This window comes from Trachemys scripta, chromosome 10, assembly GCF_013100865.1.
Source record: "Trachemys scripta elegans isolate TJP31775 chromosome 10, CAS_Tse_1.0, whole genome shotgun sequence".
Taxonomy (NCBI): domain Eukaryota; kingdom Metazoa; phylum Chordata; order Testudines; family Emydidae; genus Trachemys; species Trachemys scripta.
Genome location: NC_048307.1, coordinates 60,548,522 through 60,576,003, shown reverse-complemented (window position 1 = coordinate 60,576,003; position 27,482 = coordinate 60,548,522). Strand labels below are relative to the sequence as shown.

General features: G+C 44.1%; 1 protein-coding gene across 1 annotated transcript in view; it reads right to left on the bottom strand.

The window, feature by feature from the left end:
• RFX7 (regulatory factor X7) overlaps positions 1-27,482 on the bottom strand; it is a 107,113-nt gene that overhangs the window by 25,712 nt on the left and 53,919 nt on the right. The window contains exons 3-4 of the mRNA XM_034782888.1: positions 20,351-20,433; positions 18,710-18,832 (exon numbers count right to left, since the gene is read on the bottom strand). Of these exons, the coding sequence (XP_034638779.1) occupies positions 18,710-18,832; positions 20,351-20,433 (206 nt within the window). The remainder of the gene's footprint in view (positions 1-18,709; positions 18,833-20,350; positions 20,434-27,482) is intronic.

Sequence of the window (27,482 nt, the reverse complement as noted above, 5' to 3'; positions counted from 1 at the left end):
CGGTTTCCTCAACAGCCAGGATATGTTTATCACCCTGGATCTGGAACCAGTAGCCCCCGAACTCACCCAAGGCATGCTCCCAGACCCTGAGGGCACACAAGGGACCTCTGGTGAGTGTACCTTTGTAAATATTACACATGGTTTAAAAGCAAGCGTGTTTAATGATTAATGATGAATTTGCCCTGGCAATCGCGGCCAGTACAGTTACTGGAAAAGTCTGTTAACGTGTATAGGGATGGAGCCGAAATCCTCCAGAGACATCTCCAGGAAGCTCTCCTTCATGTACTCCCAAAGCCTTTGCAAAAGGTTTCTGGGGAGGGCTGCCTTATCCCGTCTGCCGTGGTAGGACACTTTACCATGCCAGGCCAGTAGCACGTAGTCTGGAATCATTGCATAACAAAGCATGGCAGCGTATGGTCCCAGTGGTTGCTGGCATGCAGACAACATCCATTCCTTATCTCTCTTTGTTGTCCTCAGGACAGTGATATCATTCACGGTCACCTGGTTGAAATGGGGCGATTTTATTAAGGGGACATTCAGAGGTGCTCGTTCCTGCTCGGCTGAACAGAAATGTTCCCCGCTGTTAGCCACGCGGTGGGGGAGGGGAGGGGTGAAGTGATCATCCCAGAGAATTGGGTGTGTGTGCGGGGGGTAGTTGGGTTTGTGCTGCATGTTAACCCGGAAACCGCAGCCCCTCCTTTTACATTGCAAACCCATTTTAAATGGCCAACCCAACGGGTGCTTGGTTTGGGAAATGAGGGCGCTGTTGTTTGAAACCATTCCCGCATGTTATGAAGGTTGAAAAAGTCAAAAGACAGTGGCTTACCATGGCTGCCTGCAAGCCGAATTCTGTTGCCTGGCACTGCGTGAGTGATCTCTCACACCAAACTGGCAGGCCCTCAATATAAGAGGAAAAATGCGACCTTGTAACGAAAGCACATGTGCTGTGTAATGCGAACAGCAAAATTTAACATGAAAGAGTGTACCCATTGTTCTCTAAAATGTGTCTTTTTTAACCACCTCTCCCTTCTCCACCAGTTGCAAATGTTTCTCCTTCGCAGAGGCTAGTGAAGATTAGGAGAAAACGGTGGACTCGGGATGATATGTTCTTGGAGCTCCAGATGTCCTCCCATGGTGACAGAGCACAACAGAATGCGTGGAGGCAGTCAATGTCAGAGTGCAAAAAAGCACAATATGAACGAGAGGAGAGGTGGCGGGCTGAAGAGAGCAAGTGGTGGGCTGAAGAGGATAGGTGGCGTTAGCTTGTGCCAGACGGCAAGAGTCGATGCTCCGGCTGCTGGAGCATCAAACTGATATGCTCCAGCATATGGTTGAGCTGCAGGAAAGGCAGCAGGAGCAGAGACCGCCGCTACAGCCCCTGTGTAACCAACAGCCCTCCTCCCCAAGTTCCACAGCCTCCTCACCCAGACGCCCAAGAATGCAGTGGGGGGGGCCTCCGGCCACCCAGCCACTCCACCCCAGATGATTGCCCAAGCATCAGAAGGCCGGCCTTCAATAAGTGTTGAAGTTTTAAAGTTTTAAACTGCAGTGTGTCGTTTTCCTTCCCTCCTCCCCCACCCATCCCAGGCTACCTTGGCAGTTATCCCCCTAGTTGTGTGATGAATTAATGAAGAATGCATGAATGTGAAGTAACTATGACTTTATTGCCTCTGCAAGCGGTGCTCGAAGGGGGTGGGGAGGGTGGTTAATTTACAGGGAAGTAGAGTGAACCCGGGGGTGGGCGTGGTTCATCAAGAAGAAACAAATAGAAGTTTCACGCCGGTCACAAAACTGGTTTTCAAAGCTTCTCTGATGCGCATCGCGCCCTGCTGTACTCTTCTAACCGCCCTGGTCTCTGGCTGCGCGTAATCAGTGGCCAGGCGATTTGCCTCAACCTCCCACCCCGCCATAAATGTCTCCCCCTTACTCTCACAGATATTGTGGAGCGCACAGCAAGCAGCAATAACAATTGGAATATTGGTTTCGCTGAGGTCTATTTGAGTCAGTAAACTGCGCCAGCGCGCTTTTAAACGTCCAAATGCACATTCTACCACCATTCAGCACTTGCTCAGTTTATAGTTGAACAGGTCCTGACTACTGTCCAGGCTGCCTGTGTACGGCTTCATGAGCCATGGCATTAAGGGGTAGGCTAGGTCCCCAAGGATAACTATAGGCATTTCAACATCCCCAATGGTTATTTTCTGGTCCGTGAAGAAAGTCCCTTCCTCCAGCTTTTGAAACAGACCAGAGTTCCTGAAGACGCGAGCATCATGTACCTTTCCCAGCCATCCCACGTTGATGTTAGTGAAACGTCCCTTGTGATCCACCAGGGCTTGCAGCAGCATTGAAAAGTACCCCTTGTGGTTTATGTACTTGGTGGCTTGGTGCTCCGGTGATAAGATAGGGATATGGGTTCCGTCTATCGCCCCACCGCAGTTTGTGAATCCCATTGCAGCAAAGCCATCCACTATGACCTGCACGTTTCCCAGAGTCACTACCCTTGATATCAGCAGGTCTTTGATAGTGTTGGCTACTTGGATCACAGCCGCCCCCACAGTAGATTTGCCCACTCCAAACTGATTCCCGACTGACCAGTAGCTGTCTGGCGTTGCAAGCTTCCACAGGCTATCGCCACTCACTTCTCAACTGTGAGGGCTGCTCTCATCCTGATATTCTGGCACTTCAGGGCAGGGGAAAGCAAGTCACAAAGTTCCATGAAAGTGCCCTTATGCTTGCGAAAGTTTCGCAGCCACTGGGAATCATCCCACACCTGCAACACGATGCGGTCCCACCAGTTTGTGCTTGTTTCCCGGGCCCAGAATCGGCGTTCCACACCATGAACCTGCCCCAGTAACACCATGATTTGCACATTGCTGGGGCCTGTACTTTGTGAGAGGTCTATGTCCATGTCAATTTCCTCATCACTCTCGTTGCCGCGCTGCAATCGTTGCAATCGCTGCTCGCCTGGTTTTGCTTTGGCATGTTCTGGCTCTGCATGTACTCCAGGACAATGCGCGTAGTGTTCATAGTGCTCATAATTGCTGCGGTGATCTGAGCAGGCTGCATGATCCCAATGCTATGGCGTCTGGGCTGAAAAAAGGCGCGAAACTATTGTCTGACGGAGGGAGGATGGGAGGGGTGAGTGACGACATGGCTTACAGGGAATTAAAATCAACAAAGGTGGCTGTGCATCAGGGAGAAACACAAACAACTGTCAAACAGAATGGCCCCCCCAAAGATTGAACTGAAAACCCTGGGTTTAGCAGGCTGTTGATTTCACGGAGGGAGGGGGAAGCAAATGAATACAGAACAAATCTCGTCCATCTATCTTTTACATCTTAGGCTGGCAGCAGATGGTGCAGCATGACTGATAGCCATCGGCATCTTCTGGGTGCTTGGCAGAAGATGCTGTATTACGACTGCTAGCCATCATCATCAAGATGGTTCAATAGGACTGCTGGCCCGACTGAGTCTCCAGGAGACAAAACACGTCTGCCCAGGTGCCTCTGACTGAACTCACTGAGGAATATGACGACGATGGATATCAGTCGTAATACACCATCTACTGCCAAAAGGCAAGGAGCTGCTGCTGTATAGCAATGCAGCCCCACGTCTGCCAGCACCCAGACAGCCGATGACGGCTACCAGTCATACTGCACCATCTACTGCCAAAAGGCAATTAGCTGCTGCTGTGTAGCAATGCAGTACCACGTCTGCCGGCACCCAGATGACATATGGTGATGGTGAGCTGAGCTGAGCGGGCTCCATGCTTGCCGTAGTATGTCTGCACAGGTAACCCAGGTAAAAAGGCATGAATCGATTGTCTGCCGTTGCTCTGACGACATGTACCCAGAACCCCCCGCAACACTGTTTTTGCATCATCAGGCATTGGGATCTCAACCCAGAATTCCAATGGGCGGCGGAGACTGCAGGAACTGTGGGATAGCTACCCACAGTGCAACGCTACGGAAGTCGATGCTAGGCTCGGTACTGTGGACGCAGTCCGCCGACTTAATGTACTTAGAGCATTTTATGTGGGGACACACACAATCGACTGTATAAAACCGATTTCTATAAACCCAGCTTCTATAAATTCGACCTAATTTCGTAGTGTAGACATACCCAAACTTGCCCTGGTTTAATTAAGCCAGTTTAGTTAAAACTGGTGCAAATTCCTGTGTGGACACACTTCTAAAAGTATAAAACTGCTTAAATGGGTTTGGCAGGCCCCTGTTAATCAGGACTCGTGTACATAGAGTTTTTGTACTGTTACAATTATTGGTTTAGAAAAAAATAAGCAGTGCAATCTCATAATGTGGCCTAGTTATACTGGTTCAAAGATGCTTATATCTGTATAGAATATTCCTGTACATTTAGGAAAATAAACTATACCAATCTAAGTAAGCATGGTTGTATCTTTTCCCCATTCCTCCAATACTCAGAAAACAGCAGAAGGAATTTTGCTCTAACATCCATACCTCTCCCCCCAAAAATGTGACTTTGAACAAGAACAAGAGAACAAGACTGGATCATTTCAATCCAAAATGTGAATTTTCTGGAAAATAAGAAGCATGTTAAAGCAGGGAATAATGGAAGCTATTTTGGAACCATATCCACATAGTAAGTTCTTAAATGATAATGCAGAAATCTGTATGTACTTATACAGCACCTTTTCACAAACCACAGTGCCTGGTATTCTAACTAAACAGCACAAAGCACATGTATGCTAGCAAAATTCAGCTTTTATGAATGTAACAAAAAGCTTTCTAATTGAAAATAAACAGAGAAAGCACAATGATTCTATAGATTAGAGAAACTAATTTACAGATGCTACACCACTCCAGAAACTGGAGTTTCATTCCCAGTACCACCTGCTACAGCAAGAATAGCAATGGCACTAATTAGCAGTGATTTTCTGTATATCAATATACCAGCCAAAGGCTCCCTCTGAAATCATGACTAATGTGGATGGTTGTAGAGGTGTTGGGATACAAGCAAAGCATATTTTCACTGTCAATATAACAGGATGGCCTGCTCCTTTAAGGACCAGGAGACCTGAGCCAGTCAGATCTGTTGAATTTATGAGACCCAACTGGGAAGGGGTCAGGTGATCCCTATAAAAGGCTGAGAGGGAGTGACAATAGGGAGATGGGAGAGGAAACAGGCCTCTGGCAGCTGCAGCAAAGAGTGGGTCGAGGAACTATTTTTGTGTTTGTTATTTTGTCTAACATTCAGTTTAGTTCAGTCTAACAGAAGTTTGGAGAACAAAACGGTGCCTGTAAAAAGTCCTTCCTGGAGTAGGGAGGCAGGCCAGCACCTTATACATGGGGGAGAAGACAGGCAGGTGATCAGTCCATAGAACTGAGAGGAAACATGTAAAGCAGCCCTACGACAGTCAAGGTCCCAAGTATTATTGAACAAATATCTGCTATTCATGTTTTTCATCATTATCATTATGAGATCAGAGCATATACAGGGCTGGTAGATAATGACCTCCATTTCCATGAGTGGAGGGTACCCAGATCCAGTAATCTGCCCTGGGAGATACAAAGGGAGAAAGGAGCACCAACAGCATTAGCCCCCAGTGAGCGCCTCTGCAGCTGCTGTCACAATCACAGCATGACTTAACCCAAGCCATACAGACATGAGGAGGCAGCCAGCAGAGAAGCTTAGAGGATTCAGTCATCCATCTGGAAGCCTCTGCCACTACACGACTGAGGCGTCTCTCACCAGAGGATCTCCATTTCCCCTTCTACACTGCCCCAAAGCGATGGGATAATTGTTGTAAAATTCAGAGAGGTCAGCCTTGTAGGATTTGCTGGCCCCTCTAGTAGGTTTCTCTTGGGACAAGACCATCTCATGCTTTTTGCTTTATTTAGGTGAAAGAGAATGGTGGAAACATAAAAGACCAGGGTGCTGGGAGTCCAAGAAAATTCTTGTGACTACTCAAAAGCCTGGTATACACTACAAAGTTAGGCTGACATACGTTGCCTTCTGACAACTTATTTGTGCATGTGTCTACACTCAAATTTGTCTCCTGCCAGCGTAAGTGGTGACACAGTAACGCCACCTTCCCAAATAGCATTGAACCATACTCGACATACTCTAGTCAATGTAGGGCAAATGTAGATGCTGCCTGACCTATGTTGATCCTAACAGTCATCCAGCAGCTGTCCCACAATGCCTGACGCTGACCACTCTGGTCACAATTGTGATTTCCACTGTCCAGGGTCATAGAGACTGGAAGCCACCCTCCTCCTTTTATACACTTGCATATTTTTGAAATGGCTTTTCCCGATTGCCCAGCTTGGAGCTCTTCTGTGTTGTGGTCAAAAGCTCACTCAATCATGCTGCCTATGCACTCTAGATGTGGTCCTGCCTGGAGCAGGTCAGCCGACTGGGACAAAGGTAGTCTAGCCTAGTGGTCAGAGAGGGTGTCAGGCCTAGTGGTCGGAGCAGGCATCTGCAGTTTGGAGCCAAAGTCAAGGGTCAAATGGGAAGGCAGGAAATGGATACCAGAACCAAGGATTAAGCCAGAGTCTGGAGCCAGAGCCAAAGATCAAACTGGAAGGAGGAACTGGAGCAAGCAGGGGAGCAGACGAAGTGGGGAGGGTTCAAGGCTGGGTACAAGGCAGGAGCTGCAGGAACAAGGTAATGAAGGAGCAGAGAGAGTGGTTGGCAGGAGTGTGGAGAAGTCATTGAGCTGCTGCTAGTGCTGGCTAAGAACCAGCCTGCTGACCTCTGTAGCCAAGCAGATGATGTGGCTAAGTGGGTAACCTGCTACAGACCATCTGTACTAATGAGGCTGCCTGGAGACTAGCTCTGCTGCAGACCCTGATTCTTTACAAGTAGACAGAGGACACTGGCTCTCCTGGGCCTCTGAGGAGAAGAGGCTGGGCAGACACAGCTATGAACAAGCCATAGAAACATGGACATCTATGAAGAGATTGCACTGAGGATGCAGGCAAAAGGATATGCCTGGGAATAGCAGCAGTGCCACGTGAAAGTGAAGGAACTGCGTTAGGCATACCACAAGGGTAGGAAGGCCAACAGCTGATCTGGTTCCGGGCTGTTGACCTGCTGCTTTTACAATGAGCTGCATGCCCTGGCAGAGACCCTATCAGAAACCCGCAGACCACCGTGGATACCTTGGAGGAGCCGGAAGAGGAGGAGGGATATGCGTCAGGGGGTCCAACTATGCCCCAAGACAACTGATGGGGAGGACACGTGACCTCCCCACGTCTTCTCCTTGGGCCCTGGGCTCTCCATCCCCCCTCCCCAACCCAACCTGGCTGGGGAGGAGGAGGGGGCTCTGTCCTCCCACTGAGCCAGCTTCCCCTCCCCGCCCCTCCGGCATGTTCGGCTGCTCTTCCTGGCATCCAGGGCTGGGCGACAGAGCCACTCCCAGACGCTACCTGCTGCAGCGCAGCAGCTACCTGGGAGAGTGCTTGGCTGTGGCAGCAGCGGGCTGCCTCCTGCCCGGCCTTGGCTTCCGGGATAGCGGCTGAGCAAGTCGGGGCCCCCCCACTCCTCCCCCAGCATACTCAGAGTCGGCTCCTGTCCCCAGAAGCTGTGCCTAGGCAGGGAGCGGGCTGCTGCGCCTCCCCAGCCAGGCTGCAGGCTCTCTTGCAGCCAGCATGCTGTGTGCGCAGCAGTAGCCAGCTGAGAGAGAGCCTGGCTGGGGAGGGGTGGCAGCCCGCTCCCTGCCCAGGCACAGCTTCTGGGGACAGGAGCTGATTCTGAGCATGCTGGAGGGGATGGGGGCTCAGGCTCACTCGGCCGCTGTCCCCAGAAGCTGAGACTGGGTGGGGGGCAGCCTGCTGCTGCCGCAGCCAGGCACTCTCCCAGTCAGCCAGGACACTGTGCTGCACCGGGAAGTGTCCCAGAGTGTGGCTGGAAGAGGCTCTGGCCCCATCCCTTCCTCTCCCCGCTTAGGCCAGCTGCTGGGGGGGTGGGGAGGGAGGGACACTTGACCTTCCCTCAGCCCGAGCACGGAAGAGCCCAATCCCGGGGGAAGGAACCTCAGGATAGCATGTGCATGCGTTCTCCCTTCGAATGTTTAAATATGAAGCGTGTGCCTGGCTCAACCTCATAGAATCATAGAACTGGAAGGGACCTCGAGAGGTCATCTAGTCCAGTCCCCTGCACTCAAAGCAGGACTAAGTATTATCTAGACCATCCCTGACAGGCGTTTGTCCAACCTGCTCTTAAATTTATTCCAGTGCTTAACCACTCTGATAGTTATGAAGTTTTTCCTAATGTCCAACCTAAACCGATCTTGCTGCAATTTAAGCCCTTTCCCAGTCTTCTGGAATGTCTCCTGTCCTCAGTTAGTAGGACACAGATACCAACTTTTCACTGTTTTACTCGTACGAAAAGAGGTAGAATTATTATCTGATCTTCATTCCCCTGTAATATTAGGCAATGGGAAAGTGGGGGCCTCCTGAGAGATCTGGATGTAATTTCTGTGGAGATATCTGAAATCCTCTCCTGAAGGTTTCTAGGGGTGGCTTCCTTATTTCTTCCTTCGCAGTAGGACACTTGCCCACACCACTCCATGCAGAGCCAGCCTTAGGGAAAATGGCATTCTGAGTCAGAAGATGGGGGTTAGGCAAACGGGGGGACAGCTCCCCTTACAGTGACCCCTCCAGCATCGTTGGGGAGCAATGGGGGCAGGAAGCTGGGGGCGGGGAAGGGAGGGTGCAGAACTTCCTGCAGCCAGAGGAGGTTCCCGGAGATGGGTCTGATCTGGACACAGGAGCAGCCCATGCACGGGAAGACGAAGCCCCATCCCTCCCCAGCCAGCCCAGGATTAACAGCCAGAGGACATCACACAGTAGGAGTCTCCAGTTGGGGTGTCCCCAGCCCTGGCCCTCCCCGGCTCTGGGCCTTGTGCTCGGGGATTAAAGCCTTGGTGTGTGTGTGTGTGTGTGTGTGTGTGTGTTTCGGGGGGGGGGGGGGGGGAGGAAGGGAAGGGTTGACCCTGGCATCCCTCTGACCACGGCACCCTGGGCGGTCATGCATGTCGCCCACCCCTAAAGCTAGCTCTGACTCCATGAAGACTTCAGCAGGCAGCATTGCAATAAACAGGCTAGCAGCATAGGGGTCCGGGCAGCTTTGGGATGCCAGCAGCATCTGTGTTCCTCTGGGCCTTTGTGACCCTCAGTCTTTGAGAGATGTCAGCTAAAACCACCACTGCCTGTGAAAAATAGTGCCAGTATTCAGTGACATTGTCCTGTTATTCATACCATGGAAACAGGGGCCGGCCTTTCAATATTGTTTGCAACCAAACAATTCCTTCCTCATTCCTGCCCCCTATTACCCAGGGTGAGCCACACTCACCATGGCTGCAGGTAGAGAGCAGTGCTGTGCAGAGGCACGCCAAAGCTGAAGCATCAATAATGTCTTATTTAAATCTCTTATGGGAATAAGGGAAGAGTGTGCAGAAACTTATCTTTCGCCTTCCATTGTGACTGTAAACACGTTATGTCTGTCTGTTTTATCAGTAGCTGCTGCCGTTGAGGCCTTGAGGGATGCCCTCTCCACACCCGACCCTGATAATGAGGAGAAAGTAGAGGACAAGGGAGTGCATGTTCATCGAGATCCTGCAAGTTAGTGTTGCATCAGGCTGTGAGCAGAAGGCCTGCAGAAGAAAAGAGTGAACAGAAGAAAGGCCCAGGAGTCCCAGAAGGATAAGGAGAGAGAGGTGCACCAGGACAGAATAGGGCTTCTCAGACAGCAAACACAAATGCTGCAGACGGGGGCAGCAGGTTTGTATAATTTTTGGTGGTGCCCAGAATGGGTCTAAGTCCCCCATCCCCCGCACCCTGCCTTGTAAGCTGATATAAATTTTTTAAAATAATGTAAAAATGGACTGGAAACAGTAAACATTTAACAGTTTCCCTTTATTGCACAATATCACTATTGTAAGAATTTTTTTTTAAACTAAGAATATCAACTTTATTAATACTCTTTTGAATACAGAAACAACCAAGCACTCTTGCGTCAATAGCCCTCAAAAGCAAATACTTTCTAAAATTAAAACAAATATAGCCCCTTCTTTTGCGATGTTCTTCAGGAGGCAGCAAACACTTTTAGTCATTGTTTGATTCTTGCAATGAGGTCATCCAGGAGACTTGCAATGTCTAATTCAGAGGTAGAGTTCTTAGGAACGTGCAGAAATGCCAAGTGATTTAGATGTTCTTGGGCCATTGACGTTCGCAAATAATTTTTCAGTCAGCGCAGGCAACTGAATGATCGCTCAGCGGTGCGGGTTGTAGTCGGAACTGTGCAGAATAATTTCAGGAGAATTGTAACTTCTGACACTATGTCACTCAAGCCTTTGTTTTGTTTTAGAAATTGCTTCACTTCGCTCACCGAATTAAGCTGGCAATTTCTCGATCTGCAAATATCACTCAACATTTCTAAATGAAAACATAGCTCCTCCATGGGAGGGATAGTTCAGTGGTTTGAGCATTAGCCTGCTAAACCCAAGGTTGTAAGCTCAACCCTTGAGGGGGCCCATTTACAGATCTGGGGCAAAAATCAGCACTTGGTCCTGCTAGTGAAGGCAGGGGGCTGGACTCAATGACCTTTCAGGGTCCCTTCCTGTTCTATGAGATAGGTATATCTCCATATATTTATGTTAATGTCACTATGGAAAGCTTCACTTATTGGGACAATGTCCTGTTTCGAGCCATTTGCTGCATCAGTTATAATCTTCTCCAATTTTATTGCGAATGTAAAGCTTCCTGTTGAAAACCTCTGTTCAATAGCAACTTTGTAAGCATCAATGATCCCAACATATATTTGATGAAAATACTCTTTGGGGTCACTGAAGGTGAAGCTATGTGCTTTGAGTAGTATATGTTATCAAGTATTAAAGATGAATTTATTCCTTCCCTCCCCCCCCCCAAAAAAGATTGTGTACCAAAAACAATGCCAAATATTACAGTACTATTAAAAAACAATACATTTTATTTAAAAAAATAAATTAATAGAATAGACTGGTAGCAATCTGTGGTTGCAAGCTTCCACACTGCAATCACCACGCATTTGTCAACGGTCAATACAGCTCTCACTCTGGTTCCCCTACACGGGAGGGCTGGCGCGAGTTTGGCACACAAATCCTGGAATGTGGCCTCTCTCTCCTCTGAAAGTTCTGCAGGTACTTCTCATCCTCCCAAACCTGCATTACGATGCGATCCCACCAGTCAGTGCTTGTTTCTTGGGCCCAAGCGGCATTCCATCAACAAATCTGAATTGTTTTTCGCTATGTCCCTCAAAGAAATCATCATATCCAGTGTGGCTGAGCTACCTCCTGCAGAGCTGCAAATACCATTGTTGTCTTGTGTTTGCAGCGTTCATGACAATACTGCCTAGATGTGCGGGCTCCAAGTTTCTGTGTCAGGGCAGGGAAGTGGGTGGCCTGGCCTAGGAGTTAGATGCAAACTAAGAGTCCAGGAGCCAATTACAAGGAATCAGCCTAGACTGGAACACCAGGAGATCAGAATCAAGAGACAAACCAGAGGGCAGAGATCAAGAGTCAGTCTGAGTCAGGATACAAGGTCAGGTTCGGGTGATGGAACTGGATGGCAGGAACCAGGAGGTAGTTACCCAGACTCTGGCTGAATCAGGACACCAGGATGTCAGGATCAGAAGGCAGGAACAGGTAAACAACCAGACCTGTAGTCCATGTCAAGTGAAGCCCAGTTGTATGAATAACTACCTGTCTCCTCCCCTGGCTTACACAGGGGCTGAGGCCCAATCAGGAGTCTTGGAGCTTTCCCAAACAAGAGCATAGGGATAGGACTTGTGCCCCAGTTGGGCTTCATGATCCCCAGTCCCAGCTGCTGCTTTTGAGCTGCTGGGTGAAAGACTGATTGTGGTGACTCCCAAGACCCAGGTTCATGACCGGTAGGTCTTGACATTCTGACAGAGACGCTACAGCAAAAAGTGGGATTTAAAAAAAAAAAAAGAAGAAGAAGAAAGACAAAAATTATGGGATAGGTATGGAATTATGGGATGGAGAAAGTTGTATGATGGAAACTTGACCTTTTGCTCCCAGTACCCCCTTGCACGACTCACGTGTGCCCCACGATGTATTCAAAAATTCCCCAAAAAACATTCCACCAGAGGGTGGAGCAAGGCACAGTGGGATATCTACCCAGGGTGCACCACACTTTGCATCAACACAAGCTCTCCTGTTGAGTACACGAAGTGCCGACACAAGCAGCCAAGCATGCATGCGCACGAGCGATATACTAATTGTGGCAGCTTTACACTGACATATCTTGCGTCGACCAAAGTTTGTAGTGTAAACATGGCCTCAGAAGCAGCTTTACCTTCTGCCATAAAGTGGCTCTGAAAGGACCTTTGACAGTTTCACCTATCCATTTTCAGATGTCACCAGCCTCCACTGAACTGTGACTTGACTCGACTCTAGGGGCTCTCAAAAGATATGGTAATACAGCTAGCTGATGCCAGTTGTATTTTGGCTTTCAGCTTCAGTACAAAGCATCATCTCCGTAGCATACATCTGGGTGTACTCTACAGTTTCTTTGATGTAGTCAGTGAGAACTGAGAGAGTGAATGTTGAAAATCCTTGTTTGAAGTTGAGCAGTACAAGTAAAACCCACTTAAAACTAGCAAGCACTGGGCTTGGGACCTTATCGCTCACTTCTTTTCAAATGAAAATTTTCACTCTAAGGGGAAAAAGAAAAATATGCAACCACCAAGAATAGCAAGTCTGTTTCTAACAAGGACTTAGCAGCAGCTACACATCTACACAGCTGCCTGGGGTTCCCTGGGTCCAGGCTGGAAGCTCCTGCAAGCTTGTGACCTTTTTGAGCACCTACTATTTTATCATGTAATTTAAATTTACAGACAGATCATTCCATGGCATTTGCAACCCCTCCTCCAAGCTCAGCCTGGAAAAGCCTCACGTGGTCTCTGTGGTCTCATGCTGACTCAGCGCCATGCACCAAATGCCTTTTCTTAATGGCTCCCCTCTCTGCTTGTTGCCCTCTTGGCATGTTGGTGGGGGGAGGGATAGCTCAGTGGTTTGAGCAGTGGCCTGCTAAACCCAGGGTTGTGAGCTCAATCCTTGAGGGGGCCAGTTAGAGATCTGGGGCAAAATCAGTACTTGGTCCTGCTAGTGAAGGCAGGGGGCTGGACTCAATGACCTTTCAAGGTCCCTTCCAGTTCTAGGAGATAGGATATCTCCATTAATTTATAATTTATGCCCAGAAGCTTTTGTGCTTGCATGGAGGACAGGTTGAGTGAAAGCAGATGGGGGTGCAGGTGTCCAAATCAGAGATGGTAAAGATACTGGAGTCTTGCGTACTTTCCTTTGCAAAGGGCCTCCCCGCCTCCCTACACTATCCACAGTAAGGTTGACTCAGGATTTAGCTACACATTGCCTTAATTGACACCAACAGGGGTGTAAATTCTAACATGCACCAGCAGTTGCACACTAACTGGTCCATCTGGACTCTGCTGGCATGCACTAAACGTTCCCTAGTGTGCATTAATGCAGTACTATTTGAAACGGGACTACATGAACACACACTAGAGAACTTTTAGTGCATGCCAGCAGAGTCCATATAGGCCAGTTAGTATGGGACATATTAGAACCCCTTAGAATTTACACCCCTCTAGTATGGACTAAGGCATCATGCTGACAAGCCCTCAGAATAAAGCACTTTTTCTGTGAGACCTACAATCTAAATATGCGCTTGAGATATAAAATTTAAATAACCTGGAACATAAAATAAATTAATGAAATAAAGGCCAATAAAGACACAAGACTTTACAGAAAGTTTGCCTGTATAGGTATGTCCAATTGCTTTCAGTTTTTAGGGGACTGCACTATATATTCTTTTGAACTATTTTTTTATTTCCTTGAAAGAAAAGTGCATGCCTCCTTGTAGCATGGCACAATGGGGCAGTGGCTCTGCCTCGGTTTCCCTCTCGCTCTTCCACTGCTCCACCCAGACTCCAACACCTTCTGGGTTGAGGCGATTTAGCCCTCCAGCTAGGTCATGTAATAGTTCCACCCCTTCCAGAGTACCCAAAGTCCAAAATAAACAGTAAGAAATATAAAATCTTCCCTTCCCTCAGGGAGGACCAAATATGCAACAATCTACCCCAGTTCCTGGCCCAGCCAACCTTCTCTCTCCTAGTGAGAGCTCAAGATCCGTTCTCCTTCCCAGACAGGCATTTCTTTCTTTTTAGCTCCTCTCCCAGCCTGACACCTCTGAAGTGTCATGGGGCGGGGTTGACTGGGCCCCCTGCAGCCCATCAATCCTAAAGTTTGTACACCCATCACAGAAAGTATCCGCCAATACTATAGTGTGTATGAAACAAAAAAAATATGTAACACTTAACACATTTGCCAATCTGCGTCAATCTAGCTGAGTTTTCAGCATTCAATCTCTTCTATTTTAGTTCCTGAGGCTTCCTTTTCTAACTCATTGCTTGAGATCTTTAACATTTACAACACACCATCTACAGATCAAGTGGTTGCCCTCTACAGACAGTGAAGTAGTGATTAATAATTTACAGGAGGAAGATGGGAACTAAAGAACTTCTGATCAAAATTTACCAACTCTATCAGAAACTTAAATGAACAATTAGCTCCATTACATCAAATATTTGAATGATCTGATGCACTTATCTCAGATCATCACAGTGGCAGCAAGATTGCAGCAACAGAAGTTTTACAGCAGAGCCCAGACAGAGCTAGAAATCAGTGCAGCAACATGTGCCATCTTTAATTTTCTTCTTGAAAGATTTTCTCATCAGTTGAAGCCGTGTAGACATGTCTTTGCCCATTAAGCCCTTACTCAGGCAGATGGGAGTCTTGCCTGAGCAACGGCTGCAGGATTGCACTCTATGCACTAAATTCGTCTAGGATCTACACTGGTTTCTGATGGCATAGGCCCAGGTAGAAAATCCTTACTGGTGGAAAGAAGTTGCATCAACAAAATCCTCTTTGCTGGATGGGTGTATCAAACAGAATGGTGAGGGGACCTGATAAAGGGGATGCATTTATTCTGTGCATCCCCAGTGCCATACCATGCAGTCCCCAGCACATTTTAAAGCTGCATCTCCCTGGTGTAAACCTGAAGGGAGGCTCACAGAGAAAACATCACCTGCCCTCCCTCCCTGGTGTTAAAGCCTTCCAGGGCACAGGGGGCCTTGCTTATGATGGTTGGTGCAAACTGCACCTCCTAATGCCAGTGAGAGTGGATCTGTCCCTGTGAACCACCTCATAACAGGAATTAAACTGCAAGTTCTTAACCTTCCTGGGCTGCTACTATTTTATTTTGTAATTTAATTTTCATTTATTTTACCACTTTAAAGGCAAGATGAGTGTAGTCACTTCTATTTAATCACAAAATTCAAATCTCTTCCTAGACACCCAACTTATAAAACCATAAAGAGAAGTAAATATGTATAGAAAGGAAGAATTAGTGTACAGATAAAAGTGCATTGAAACTTGAAGAGGGAGGTAACACAAGTAAAATTTGTCTATGCTGGATTTGGGTAGATTCTGTGCTTCTGCCTTTAACATTTCAAACACTTGGAATCCAAACTATATTGTAGTAAAACAGGCTAAAACCACCACATCATAGTTGAAGCAGAAATTCAGCATTTCTGTAAAACTACAAAGAAGAATTTCTGACTGATATTTACAGCAGGAATTTAAGTGTTAGGTTTATGATGCAACTCCTCAAAAGTCTCGTTAGCCTCTGATGGACATATGACCCCTCCATATTTTATAATATTAATGAATTTTCTTATCTGTGCGTATAAAGTGCTCATTGTGAACTCCAAACAACATCTGTCTTCACAGGTGGAGGATGGAAATAACAACTCATGAGTGACATAGACAAAAGTAGGTTTTCAGATGTCTTAATCCGCCCAAGAAGGGAGAAATGTCTTATCAGAACTAATGCTACTATTTATATGCCATTTCCCACGACATCCTACCCTGCGTCTAGTCTCCTTTTGATGCACGAGGGTAACTCAAAAATATTCATGGAAGCTAAATGTTTTTAAAAGAGAACAGATGCTTTAAAAGGAGAACAGATTACAAATATTTGATATTTTCCCAGATATTTCCTCACCATCCTTATTTTGTGAGGGGGAAAAAAACAACACACAAAGGCTTGTTGTAGCTACACAGAAAATCTGTTCAAGTTTCACACTACACAATCTGTAGATGATTATTTTTCTGGGCATCTGTAGCTTGGCACAGCATGGAAGCCAAGCAGATTTGTTGCTGAACCAGACTATAAATTATTTAATAAGAAATATATTTAAGAATAACGCTTACGTTTTTCTCTTGTGCAGCAGCTGCTGTTGCCTTTGTTGCTGTGTGTATATGTAACTGACTGCTCGGTGATTGGTTAATTCAACATACTTGCACTATTGGTTATGTTTCTAGCCTACGTCACAACTTGAGTTGATGGTGAGATTTCAGAACTAGGTGTGTGCGTGTTCAGCAACTCCAGGCAAGCTAATACCACCACATTTCAACTCAGTCGGAGCAAGTGACTCTGCCAGACAGCGTTAATTAAGGTGATGTATATACACACTGCAGAGGAAATCTGGTCATAGCACTGCGCACCTTCTGTGAGATGAGTACTAAGCACCTTGCAGTTTACTGTAATCATTTGGAAGGCGAAACTGTTAATACCACATTGTAATTCTTTATTCAAATTCATCTTCAAGGAATTGGGCCATGTTTTTTTTTATTTGATTAATTTTTGGATTTTGGTTTTAAATACATTCAGAGCCAACTCTTGTCTGACTGCTTCCTTCCTCCAGTCCTCACCTCTTTTCTAGCTATATGGTAGCTTTGAGATCTAACTGAACATAAACGTGTGTTGGCTTGGTTACCAATTCTATGACCATTATGATATACAGGGAAACCCCGCTATAACACGCCCCGCGATAATGAGAATTATGAGATCATAAGATGGCTCCCGCCGCCCCAAGCGCTAAAAAAAAAAAAAAAAAAAAAAACCACACCGGCCAGAGCGCCGCCGAAGGACAAAAAAAAACAAAAACAAAACAAAAAAAGGAACGTGCCTTCCCCACTGCCTCTTCCCCCTTATCCCTGCTTCTCCTTTTGGCAGGAAGAGCCATTCTCCTCCCCAGCTGCTCCTCACTCTTCCTCTGCCCCTTGCACATCTCCCCTGCTCTCTGCCCAAGAGAAATTGACCGGCTTGAAACTGACTGGCTTTAAATGGTAAAATTTTCGTAACCCTGCTATACCGCGACCCCGCATTTATCGTGATCAAATTTTTTGGACCCCAATCATTGCGTTATAGCGGGGTTTCACTGTACTGCAACCTGTTGGAAACAGGCTTACTGCATGAGGGCTCATTCTCTGTGACAGACACAATATTTCATGTATTATTCCAGAGGGGATCATTCAGTGGACTAAAATCTTAGTTTTGAAATATCTACAATTCCATGAATTACTTGTTCAAACCCCAGTAAGGTCGATTCAGCCCTTCATCCTCCTGATGCAGATAAAGTGACTTTCATGCAGTTGACTTCGTGTGATGTGGTCTTTTGGTTGACCAGCCTTACCCAATGTATTGTCTGGGCTTTAAGATCTCTTAGCACTTTGAAGTTATGGTTTACTTCCATCTGCTTGACTAAAACTCCCCCGTTTGCACTGCTGTGCAATGTGTTGGGCACTGGTTAGTTGCCACCATCTTGCATGTAAGAAATCACCGCATTTCAGTGGTGATGTATGTACACAGTTTGCAAAAAGTAATTTGGGCCTTTTTTGCATGAAAGGGACAATATAAATTTACTGCAAGATATTATTAGTGTTCTGTACACAAATCCTCTTTTTCTATCATAATATAAATAAGTCCTTATTTTTTAAAAAGTTTCTTAACTTTAGATTTATTTAATCTGCAGTTTAAAATTATGATCTTACTTTCAAAAGTGCAAATACTGAATACAGTAGCAGTTGCATCACTGTAGTTAGTGCATCCTCAGACATTATGTTAATGCATAGGAACTGGTCTTATTTGCATTTATTACCAGGAATACGTACTAAGGCACTGAGACATACAACACAGACATATATGTGTCAGTGGAATAATGTATGACTTGCCCAGTCTCTGAGCTAAGTAAACTCTGATCACTAATTTTGACATGTTTTAATTAAATGCATTTTTAGGTTCCAAACCTGTAACTGGCTCCACCTGAACACAGGAGGAGAGTCTCAGGAAGCAGGGCCTTTCTGTGTATACTGCACTCTAATTTTAGCAAGTTTAATATCCAGATTATTATTTATGTTTCATTTTATAAAAACATTAACAACGTCCTTCCTCAAAGTCTGAAACTGCAGAAAAAAAAGATTTTTCACTTCTTTATTGTTCTGCACAGATGGTGAAATCCTAGCCCTACAAAAGTCAATGGCAAAAATTCCCACTGACTTCAGTAGGCCCAGGATTTCATCCACAGTTCCTCTCATTTAAACCTCGTAGTCAACATAAACAATGTCAGATTTTAAGTTCTAACCTCCACCATATTTAACTATACTTTAGTCAAGGCAGTTCAAGCCTCTGCTTATAAAGGAAGCAATTGTAGCATCTGGTTAAATATCTGTACTGTGTACACTACTCTTTATGCATTGCTACAACTAGATGTATGGATTCCATTTAGCAGCACTCACTTGTACTCATCATAAACTTCCTGTTTGGGAAGGGACGTCTCTGGGTGCTCCTCCAAGGTATTCCGAATCCAAGAAAATGCATGCATTTGCTGCGCACGGCTTGATGACATCGAGATCTGATCGCTAAGTGAAAACAGAAATAGATCTGATGAAGACAATGTACTCTATAGCTCCTCTTCAATTAGTAGAGTTAAGTGTTCAAATGGGCTGAAAAGATTCACATGGAAAGAAATCATGGACAAACAGGAGTTCCTGTGCAGGCATCCCGTAAGCGCAATTCTTAAAATTTACTCCATCATGTCTCATCTATGAGCTGTTTTTGCTGAACAACAGTAGGCATAAACAAAAACAGAACTTTGATCATTCCTTACAAAGATCATTCATACTACATCTATTCATGTATGCATCCACAGAACACCAGTTTCAATACAGAGTAGGGGGGGTGGGAGGGAGAAAGGGCCACTTCAGACAGGTTCAAATACCATACCTCCTATGTTGTCCAAGCCACTGCACCTCTCCTCCACTATATGTACAATGTCTCCCTGATATCTTGTTGAGCTGGTCTTCTCAATGCACCCCCATTTTATATGAGCATAAGGAGCTTTCATGCCCCTTACTATATATAAATCAGGGTCAGGATATGACATATAATGAAAACAACATTACAGAAAGGACAATTTACTGCATTCCTGAAATAGGTTTCTGTGAGTCCAGTGTAGCAATGGGCAAACTGATGGGAAAGCTGTATGCAAGGTAACCCATCAGTCAAGCAGAATGGAACCACTGGGTATAAAGAACTGTAGCACCTTCTGGATCTCTAATGTGGTTCCCCTAATTGATGCTTTTGACTTTGTACGGTCTGCACTGGGGGACATACAGAATAAAGAACTTCATGTAGCCCATCATATTTAAAAGTTTATGGTCATCCCTCATATCTCCCAAATGCATTTTACAATTTGCCTCAAACGTCCCAGAAATGTCTGTCCTGGCATAAGTTCCACTTTCATTTGGATTGGTTATGTTTTGGTGAAGTTAAAAATTAAGGCAAGATTCTTCCTTAAATTATGGAGACAATGGAGTCTCTTCATAATTAAAAAAAAACACGAGTGCTCAAAATATGGGAAATTTCAATCAGCTCTAATAAAAAACACTTGTTCTGGATATCGGTATGAGGGGGAAATGGTTAATTATTACAAGTGTGAGATGTGGAGTTATTTCAGAGATGGCAAGGACCGAAATGAACAAATACTGTCAGACCTACCATGAAGTAATAATCATTCTTTCCTATAGTAATATTTTAAGTGCTATATTATACCCCCATTATATAAAAATTGAGGCAACAGTCAGACCTGGTCCATAATCAGATTCCCAACCAAAAGCACTTCCTCATAAACAGCCTACCATGCAAAGCTTATATTGTCAGATTTGTTATTATGCATCAAGGGTTCCCAAAGTTCAGATTTACTGAAGAACTAGTTCTCTGAAAATATTAAACACACTTTTCCTAAAAAAAAAAATAAAAAAAAAATAAAGAAACATTACTGTTTCCAGAAACAGTAGATAAATGTGTGTTTGATGGGAAAAAAAAAATCTCATGGGAACTATACCAATATTTAATATTAAACACCCACACCCACACACCTTTTCTCTCCATTGCTGGGACCGGAAGGCAGTTGAAGGTAGAGGTAGAGTTTCTCTAGGTCTGTAAACTTCTCAACTTCTTGCTAGAAAACAAGGTTTTTTAAAAAAGCAAATGGTAAATGAACAGCATGACGAGTTGTAAAAAAAACCAAACACACATTTTCAAAATGATCCCAAATAAAACAACATGCAACGTTTGGCAATGTGAAAGCATTAGACTGCAAGCTCTTTGGCGCAGGGACCACCCTTTTGTTCTGTGTTTGTACAACAGGATCCTGGTCCATGACTGGGACACCTAGAGACATTACGGTAAGGCAAATAATAATAAATATTAATTATGATCACCACTTAAAACAAAAGTGAACATTGGAATATTTGCCTGTTTTTAACTGTAAAGGAAAAAGTTAATCCTGATAACCAGAAACAGTTTTCCCAGCCAAAAAAACACTGTAATGAAAAGAAGTTTAAATTGAAACCTTTCATTATGATTTCCTAGTCTTGGAGGGCCACATTCAACACCTTAAGACCAAAGCATCAGATAATGGCTCTTCTGTAATACAGCACGATTGTTGGACTGACCATACAACTGTATCAATGGTCAAACAGAGCAAGCCCTAAAGAAGGCTTTTTGGAAAGTCAATGTAAGTGGCTGTCACAGAGTGATTACATCGATATTGATGGCCAGATTCTGAGCTACTGTACATCATTGTACTTCCACTAACTTCAACAGAGCTATGCCCATTCCTATCACCTAAGGATCTGGCTCAAAGCCTTGAAATCAGTGGTTCTCAACCTATTTACCACTGTGGGCCGCATATGCAGCTCTCTATGTGTTATGTAGGCTGCATCCACACAATCTATATATACTACCTGTATGGCCCTGAGGATATCACATGGGTCACAGCTATGTGCTGATTGGGTTGCCGGTTTAGAACCACTGCTTTAAATCATTGAAGGTGGTGAAAAACAAAACAAACAGCAGGCACATGCACACCCGAGCAGCAGATGCATGACGCAGTGTTATCATGAAGGAACAAGGATTTGGGTGATCCCAGTGCAGTAAATTGGACTCTGAAATATTAGCAAAGTCAATTTTGGTAACTGGGTAACATATCCAAGCATAGGGCACAGACGAGTAAACCAGACTTCCCACAGCCAGGAGCAAATAGTTTCCTTCAGGAAAGTACCAAAGATAAGGTGAACTTAGGTTATTTAAATTATAATGTTTATATAAAAATTTACACTTCATTTGTATTAACACTAATTTGAGAAGACTATTGCTAAAGTAAAACTAGTTCATGCATAAGCAACATTGAGTAAATATGAGCAATTATTTTTTAACATAAACAATGCTATCTGGAATGTGATTAATTCATCTCTCCTTGACCGTTATTTCACTTTTAAAATTGCTCAACTAAAAGAGAAAACCCAGGCATCTGCTTATTAAGTCTAAGAGTGAATGAAACCAAGGAAGAAAGCAACTAATCAGAACTTTAATTTAATTTCAAAGCAGGGTGTCCCCTAATTCAATCAAGGCAGAGAGGAGTCTTGTCAGGTGGCCAAGAGGTCAACATCTCTGAAAAACTATGAAGGGGGATGTACTATAAAGTGAATTATTATGTTAATATTTATTTTGCTTTGTAATTAGTGTATAACTAGCAGCATCACAGTGTAAAACAAAACAAACAATTCTGAGAATGATACAACAAACAACATATATAAAGTCTCTTGAGAGGACTGAACCACTAAGTAATGAGAAAATATATTCTGAGGAAAGAAAGAACTAGACAAAAATTTGTCTGGGGGAGGTGAGACCAGAGAATCAAAGAGCTTTCTAATCCTAAATGGCTAAGACTGGCTAAGACCACACCGTCAAGTATCAGGGGGTAGCTGTGTTAGTCTGTATCTACAAAAACAACAAGGAGTCTGGTGGCACCTTAAAGACTAACAGATTTATAAGCTTTCGTGGGTAAAATGCATCTGAAGAAGTGAGGTTTTTACCCACGAAAGCTTATGCCCAAATAAATCTGTTAGTCTTTAAGGTGCCACCAGACTCCTTGTTGTTAAGACCACACTGGGGCAAAAAAAAGAGAACTTGTGAGAGCCAACAGACACAACAGTAACATGTTGGGCACAATCTATTCAGATTCACCACTTTTATAAGCTGCGGCAAATCATAAAATCTGGTATTTTTCTTGACACTAACCCCTGAAACTTGCTGACAAGGATTTCTGTGTGACTTTTACTGCAGTTCATACAAAGGTTGTGGTACTTAAATTGCCTTCTCTATGAACAGGTCTCATGTATTTTTCAATACATACTGTGGGGTCACTGAATTCTCTCCCCCCCCATGGTCTCCCACCACTGTGGAAGAAGGAGGAAAGAGAACTGATTACCACTACATCTGCTTTACCTGGTCTTAGGCTAAGGAGGTGGTGCTTCAATAACAGCAGGGTCCTTTTCTCTTAGAGCAGGGAGCAAACTGAAAAGGCACTGCGAAGTGTAAAAGACAGCTGATCCAAGAAGGAGCCACAGGGAGAACCCCATTCCCACAAGAGGAAAAAGAAAAGAGACTCTCCCACCATCAACCGAGGGTAGAGTTCTGTCTTCTTTAAACATTGCCCACTGCATATTGCTTCACTATATTTTTATAATGGGATTTTAGAAAGAAAAAAAATGCAAATAGGGTAATTTGTGCAGCAACGGCCCCAGTTTCTACACATGACAAACTTGCCATCTTGAGACATAAGCAGAAAATGTAACAGGAGTTGAAAAAAGCCAATTCTTCAGCTGGAAGAAAGGGAGATACAAGAACCAACCGCCTATGGTGAAATGGCCACTTTGGGGTTACAGCTGCTTGTAATTTAAAAGGCCACAGGCCAGTATCCAGAAAGGGCATGCTGGGAAAATAGCTCCTATAATAGGGCAGTGGTAAGACCATGCAGTGATAAGAACTAAGAAAGTCCAGGCAGAGACAAAGAAAAGGGCTCTGGTAAAGAGACAGAAGATGGCTTCTATGTTCGGGTCTAGAATTTTTTCCCCTCGTTCGTACAAGTGACTCCCCCACTATACAGAAGCAGGAAAAATATGCCTGGCAAGCAAATTAAATGGGAGGCTCCAGTATGTATTTACATAAAGAGTCATCTACCCTAATCTGTTCCTGGGTGGCGCTGTGTCTCACTCCTTCAATTTCAGACAGATCCAGAACTGCACTTGCCTAGGATCGTGTTCTCTTTTTTTTGTTTTGTTCCAACAGCCACTGTAGGTTTGAGCAAAAGTCAATCGTGAGTTGTAAGGAGCCAAAAGATGAGAACTGCTGATACATGCAGGGTTGTAGTTCCTTTAAGGGTTTTTAGTGAAATAAAGAGCAGCAAAGCTTGAGTGATTTCCTGTTGCCAGACCTGGAGGTGGAATCATAGCCCATTTTTTTCCTGGCATTTTGGTGAGGATGGGTTGAAGGATTTGAGCACTGCTGAAGGCTTTTTAGGATGCTATATTTTTTGGGAGTATACTCTTAACATTTAGCCTTAAGTTTTGAATCTTTTTTTTAAATAACTTAGTTCCAGGATCAGTTCATCTCAAATCTGGAAAAAGGAAATATGCTACCAGCAAGCCACCGGAGTGGCCCCGCTGATTTTTTTTTTTTTTTTTTTTTTTAATTAAAAGAACGTAGATCCCAAACTGCAGCTGGTAAAAACAGTAATGAAACGTGCATATAATGGCAGATTTGCTATAAAACTTGTCAGACTTCATTAGAATACATATTCATTCATGATTGATTGACTCTATAGTTTGCTCTTCTACTCTCGTCATTGAATCTTGGCCAAATTCAGTCCGTGGCAGAGTAGATTCATCTGATTTATAATCCTGCTCCTTAGTAACACAACCCTGACAGTGGGGGTGAGGGAGAAGGAAGGATTACTAATAATGAAGAGTTCATCCAAACAGCAGTTACTATTTTAAAAATGGATGTTTTTAAAAATAACTAGCTGCAAGTAAACAAAACTGACATGCAGCGTCTCAGGATGGAAAAGTCACTTGTATAAACTACATTTCTGATGCTATGCATACTAACATGAGCCATTCAAAATTCATGCAGGAATGAACTTGCCTTGTATTAAGTCGGTAAAACACAGAACTTACTATGACTTATAAGAAGAGCTTTGTGCTCACATTGAAACATTGCCATTTTTGACTCTTCCTACCAGTTTTCACACCTTATATGTTTCAACAAAAAAGTGTGAGGTTTCTAAAATGTCTCTGCAGCAAAGCTTGAAACACACCTGACACTACCAGTCTAGCTTCCCTTGTCTTAAAAGTCCTTTCTGGAGTAGTGAAAGATCATACAACCTTTCAACATGGTAAAATTATTCATTTTTACTCAGAAGTATTACATCAAAGCTCTGAACAAACACTAACACACAGATAACTCTTGCAGAAAACATCAAGGATACTAAAAATCAACAGCAAATTATATCTGTGAACTGCAAGATAATTCTATGCCAACGGATTTTTCCCCCATCTACTTTTTCAGTGTCCTTTAACTCCTTTTGTAAAATTATCTGACCAGAAAAGACTCACAAACGTAAAGTATAATACAGAAACAGCATGTCTGACCCACTTCAAGCTCTTAGAATATAGCTGAATGGCTAAAGAGAGGTTTTTAATTTATCTCTTCACATAGTAAATCCTGCAAAGAAACAGTTCTAGAATTTCTTGAGCTTTAACCTCTTTTCCAGTCCATGGAGATCATCCAGAAGCAGGTTCAGATTTCATCACGTTTATATTACCAATCAGATCAGCATTTTAGCAGGCTTCAGATGTACATTCAGAGCCAAGATTTCATGACAATTATTAGAACACCTTGAGGTCAGTGAAGTGACAGCACAGACGAATTTGCTCTGAACCTACTCAAAACACCACAATAAAGTGGTTTTTACTAAAGTTGTGTTTTCACTAAGAAAAAATGTTAGCAGTTCAAGATAAAACCTAGACTCCCCCATAGCAAAGTAGAGTTAAAGACTATGGGGGAGCTGTACCTCACCTTGATCTGCTAATTCATGTAAAAACTTCCAACTGCCCCTTCTTCACTAGGACTTACCATACCTTTTTTCCTGCTGAAGAGAAAGCCTTCAGCTACACAAGATTTCCATTTTAAAAACTACTCTCCCTCCTCCCTCAACATAGAACCAAATTTGAATCCGCACCAGTACTGACCAAAACTGTTACCATCTGAAGCTGTCTGGTGGCCTCTAGTTAGTTTACTGGTAGTCTCAGTCCAACTACAGATGCCAATATTTGGAGGAGGGGACAGTCACTATCATAATACAGTAAAAATACTGGATAACTGAAAGTCCCTTTCTCCCCTACAGGATAATAGCTATGTAGAACAGGACTGAAGCACTTCAGTGGTAGGAGAGGGTTTGTACTACTGCTGCCCATGCTCAAACTCCTCTGTAGATTAGGGACTTCAGTGATCATTGCCATCAATCCAGTACCTCTCACTAGCACTGAATTCCTTTTAAAAGACAAGGGGTAGGGCCAAGAACCTTAACCTTCTTGCTAAGTGATCAAACTGTGAGCCACATAATCAGGTTCAGGAGTTCATTTAGTATGTGGCAACATAAATATAACAAGCAATGTCACACTAAGTGAGCACCTACTTCTAGACTTGTTTACTACAGTTTAAAAGATGTTGCAATAAATCTTTAATGGATGTTTACCCCACAATTCTTGCTAATTATCCCTTCTGGTTTGCACAGCACAGAATGATTTTCTTATGATCTTCCAAAAACTGACTTAATCTGTCAGGATGCAAACAGTGCAGCAAGACACACACAGACACACAAAAGGATAAATAACTATATGAAGTTATTACTGTTATCCTCTGTCCTCCTAAATTTAAATTGTTGCATCTGGTCTTAAATTAGGTGGTCCCTGCCCCCAGCAGCTTAGCCTTCCAGCATGTTTGTACAGTGCCCCGTACACTGGAGCTGTGTGTCTGGCTAGGATTATGTGCTACCATAATACAAATGCTGAAAAATAGTAAATAATGTGAGTCTCTACTTACAATGAAAATGTGTTTGCTAGAAACCTTAAGGCAAAACCTAACTGGACAAGATGAAATAGATATGAAGGTGGCAGTAGCATCTTCTCACAGCATAAGTGACTAAGGAAGAAAGACTTCTTGTAAATTCAGTTACCTGACAAAATGGCACTGCCCTTGAACACTCCTTGGTGTTGTTATTAAAGAAACTGAAAAGATAAAGGATACGGATCTGTTGTAACTGCATGCCTCATGGGACTATGCACTCAAATGGTGCCAAGAAGTCTGCAAGTCTCTTGAGGAAGCACAGACCATGAAAACTACATGTAAGGCTGAACACTTAAGTGGACTGGACAGACCTGCCCACAAGCTTGGTTCTTTGGAAGTAGAGGGGTGTAGGGGAGAAGAGATCTGGCCGTGTCTAAATGTCCAGATCACATGGAGTCAGTTGCTGATAATCATATAAATCTGTTCATAGTAAGGCTCGGTCTACACTTTAAACTGATATTGGCATAGCTACGTCAGTGAGGGGTGTGGAAAAAACATAGCTATGGTGACATAGGCTCCTCAGTGCAGACATAGCTGAAATGTGAGATCAGTAAATACGGCAGACAGCCTTTGTCCCCCAGAGGGTAGAGAGGAGAATGGGCTTGCAGAGAGAAGTTCCTAACACAAACTTTCCCATAAGGATTTTTAAAAGGCAACGATGTTCTAATTTCATTGGGCTTGGGAATTCTCAGACTCTCACACAACAGTTTACAGCTTTCAATAGCAAGAACAGATCTCCTAGCTGAGTTTCCGTGTTGTGGTTGGTGTATTCACCACTTCTATTTCCTGTAACCTATTCTGATTCCAGCCTTCTGAACAATGCTGTATGCTGTATTTATAACTGACTGCACTACATTAAGTATGTATCCTGTCTCAAAGGTAAATTACCCAAGAGAGAACCATTCAATTATGGATGGAGATCTGATACCATTAGCAGGACAGACAGGGAAGCATTTGAAATGCAAGGTCAGAGCATACGGAAACCCTTGAGATATTCTAAATCAAGTTGTGGAGATTGTTCTTTAGCATTAGAGGCTA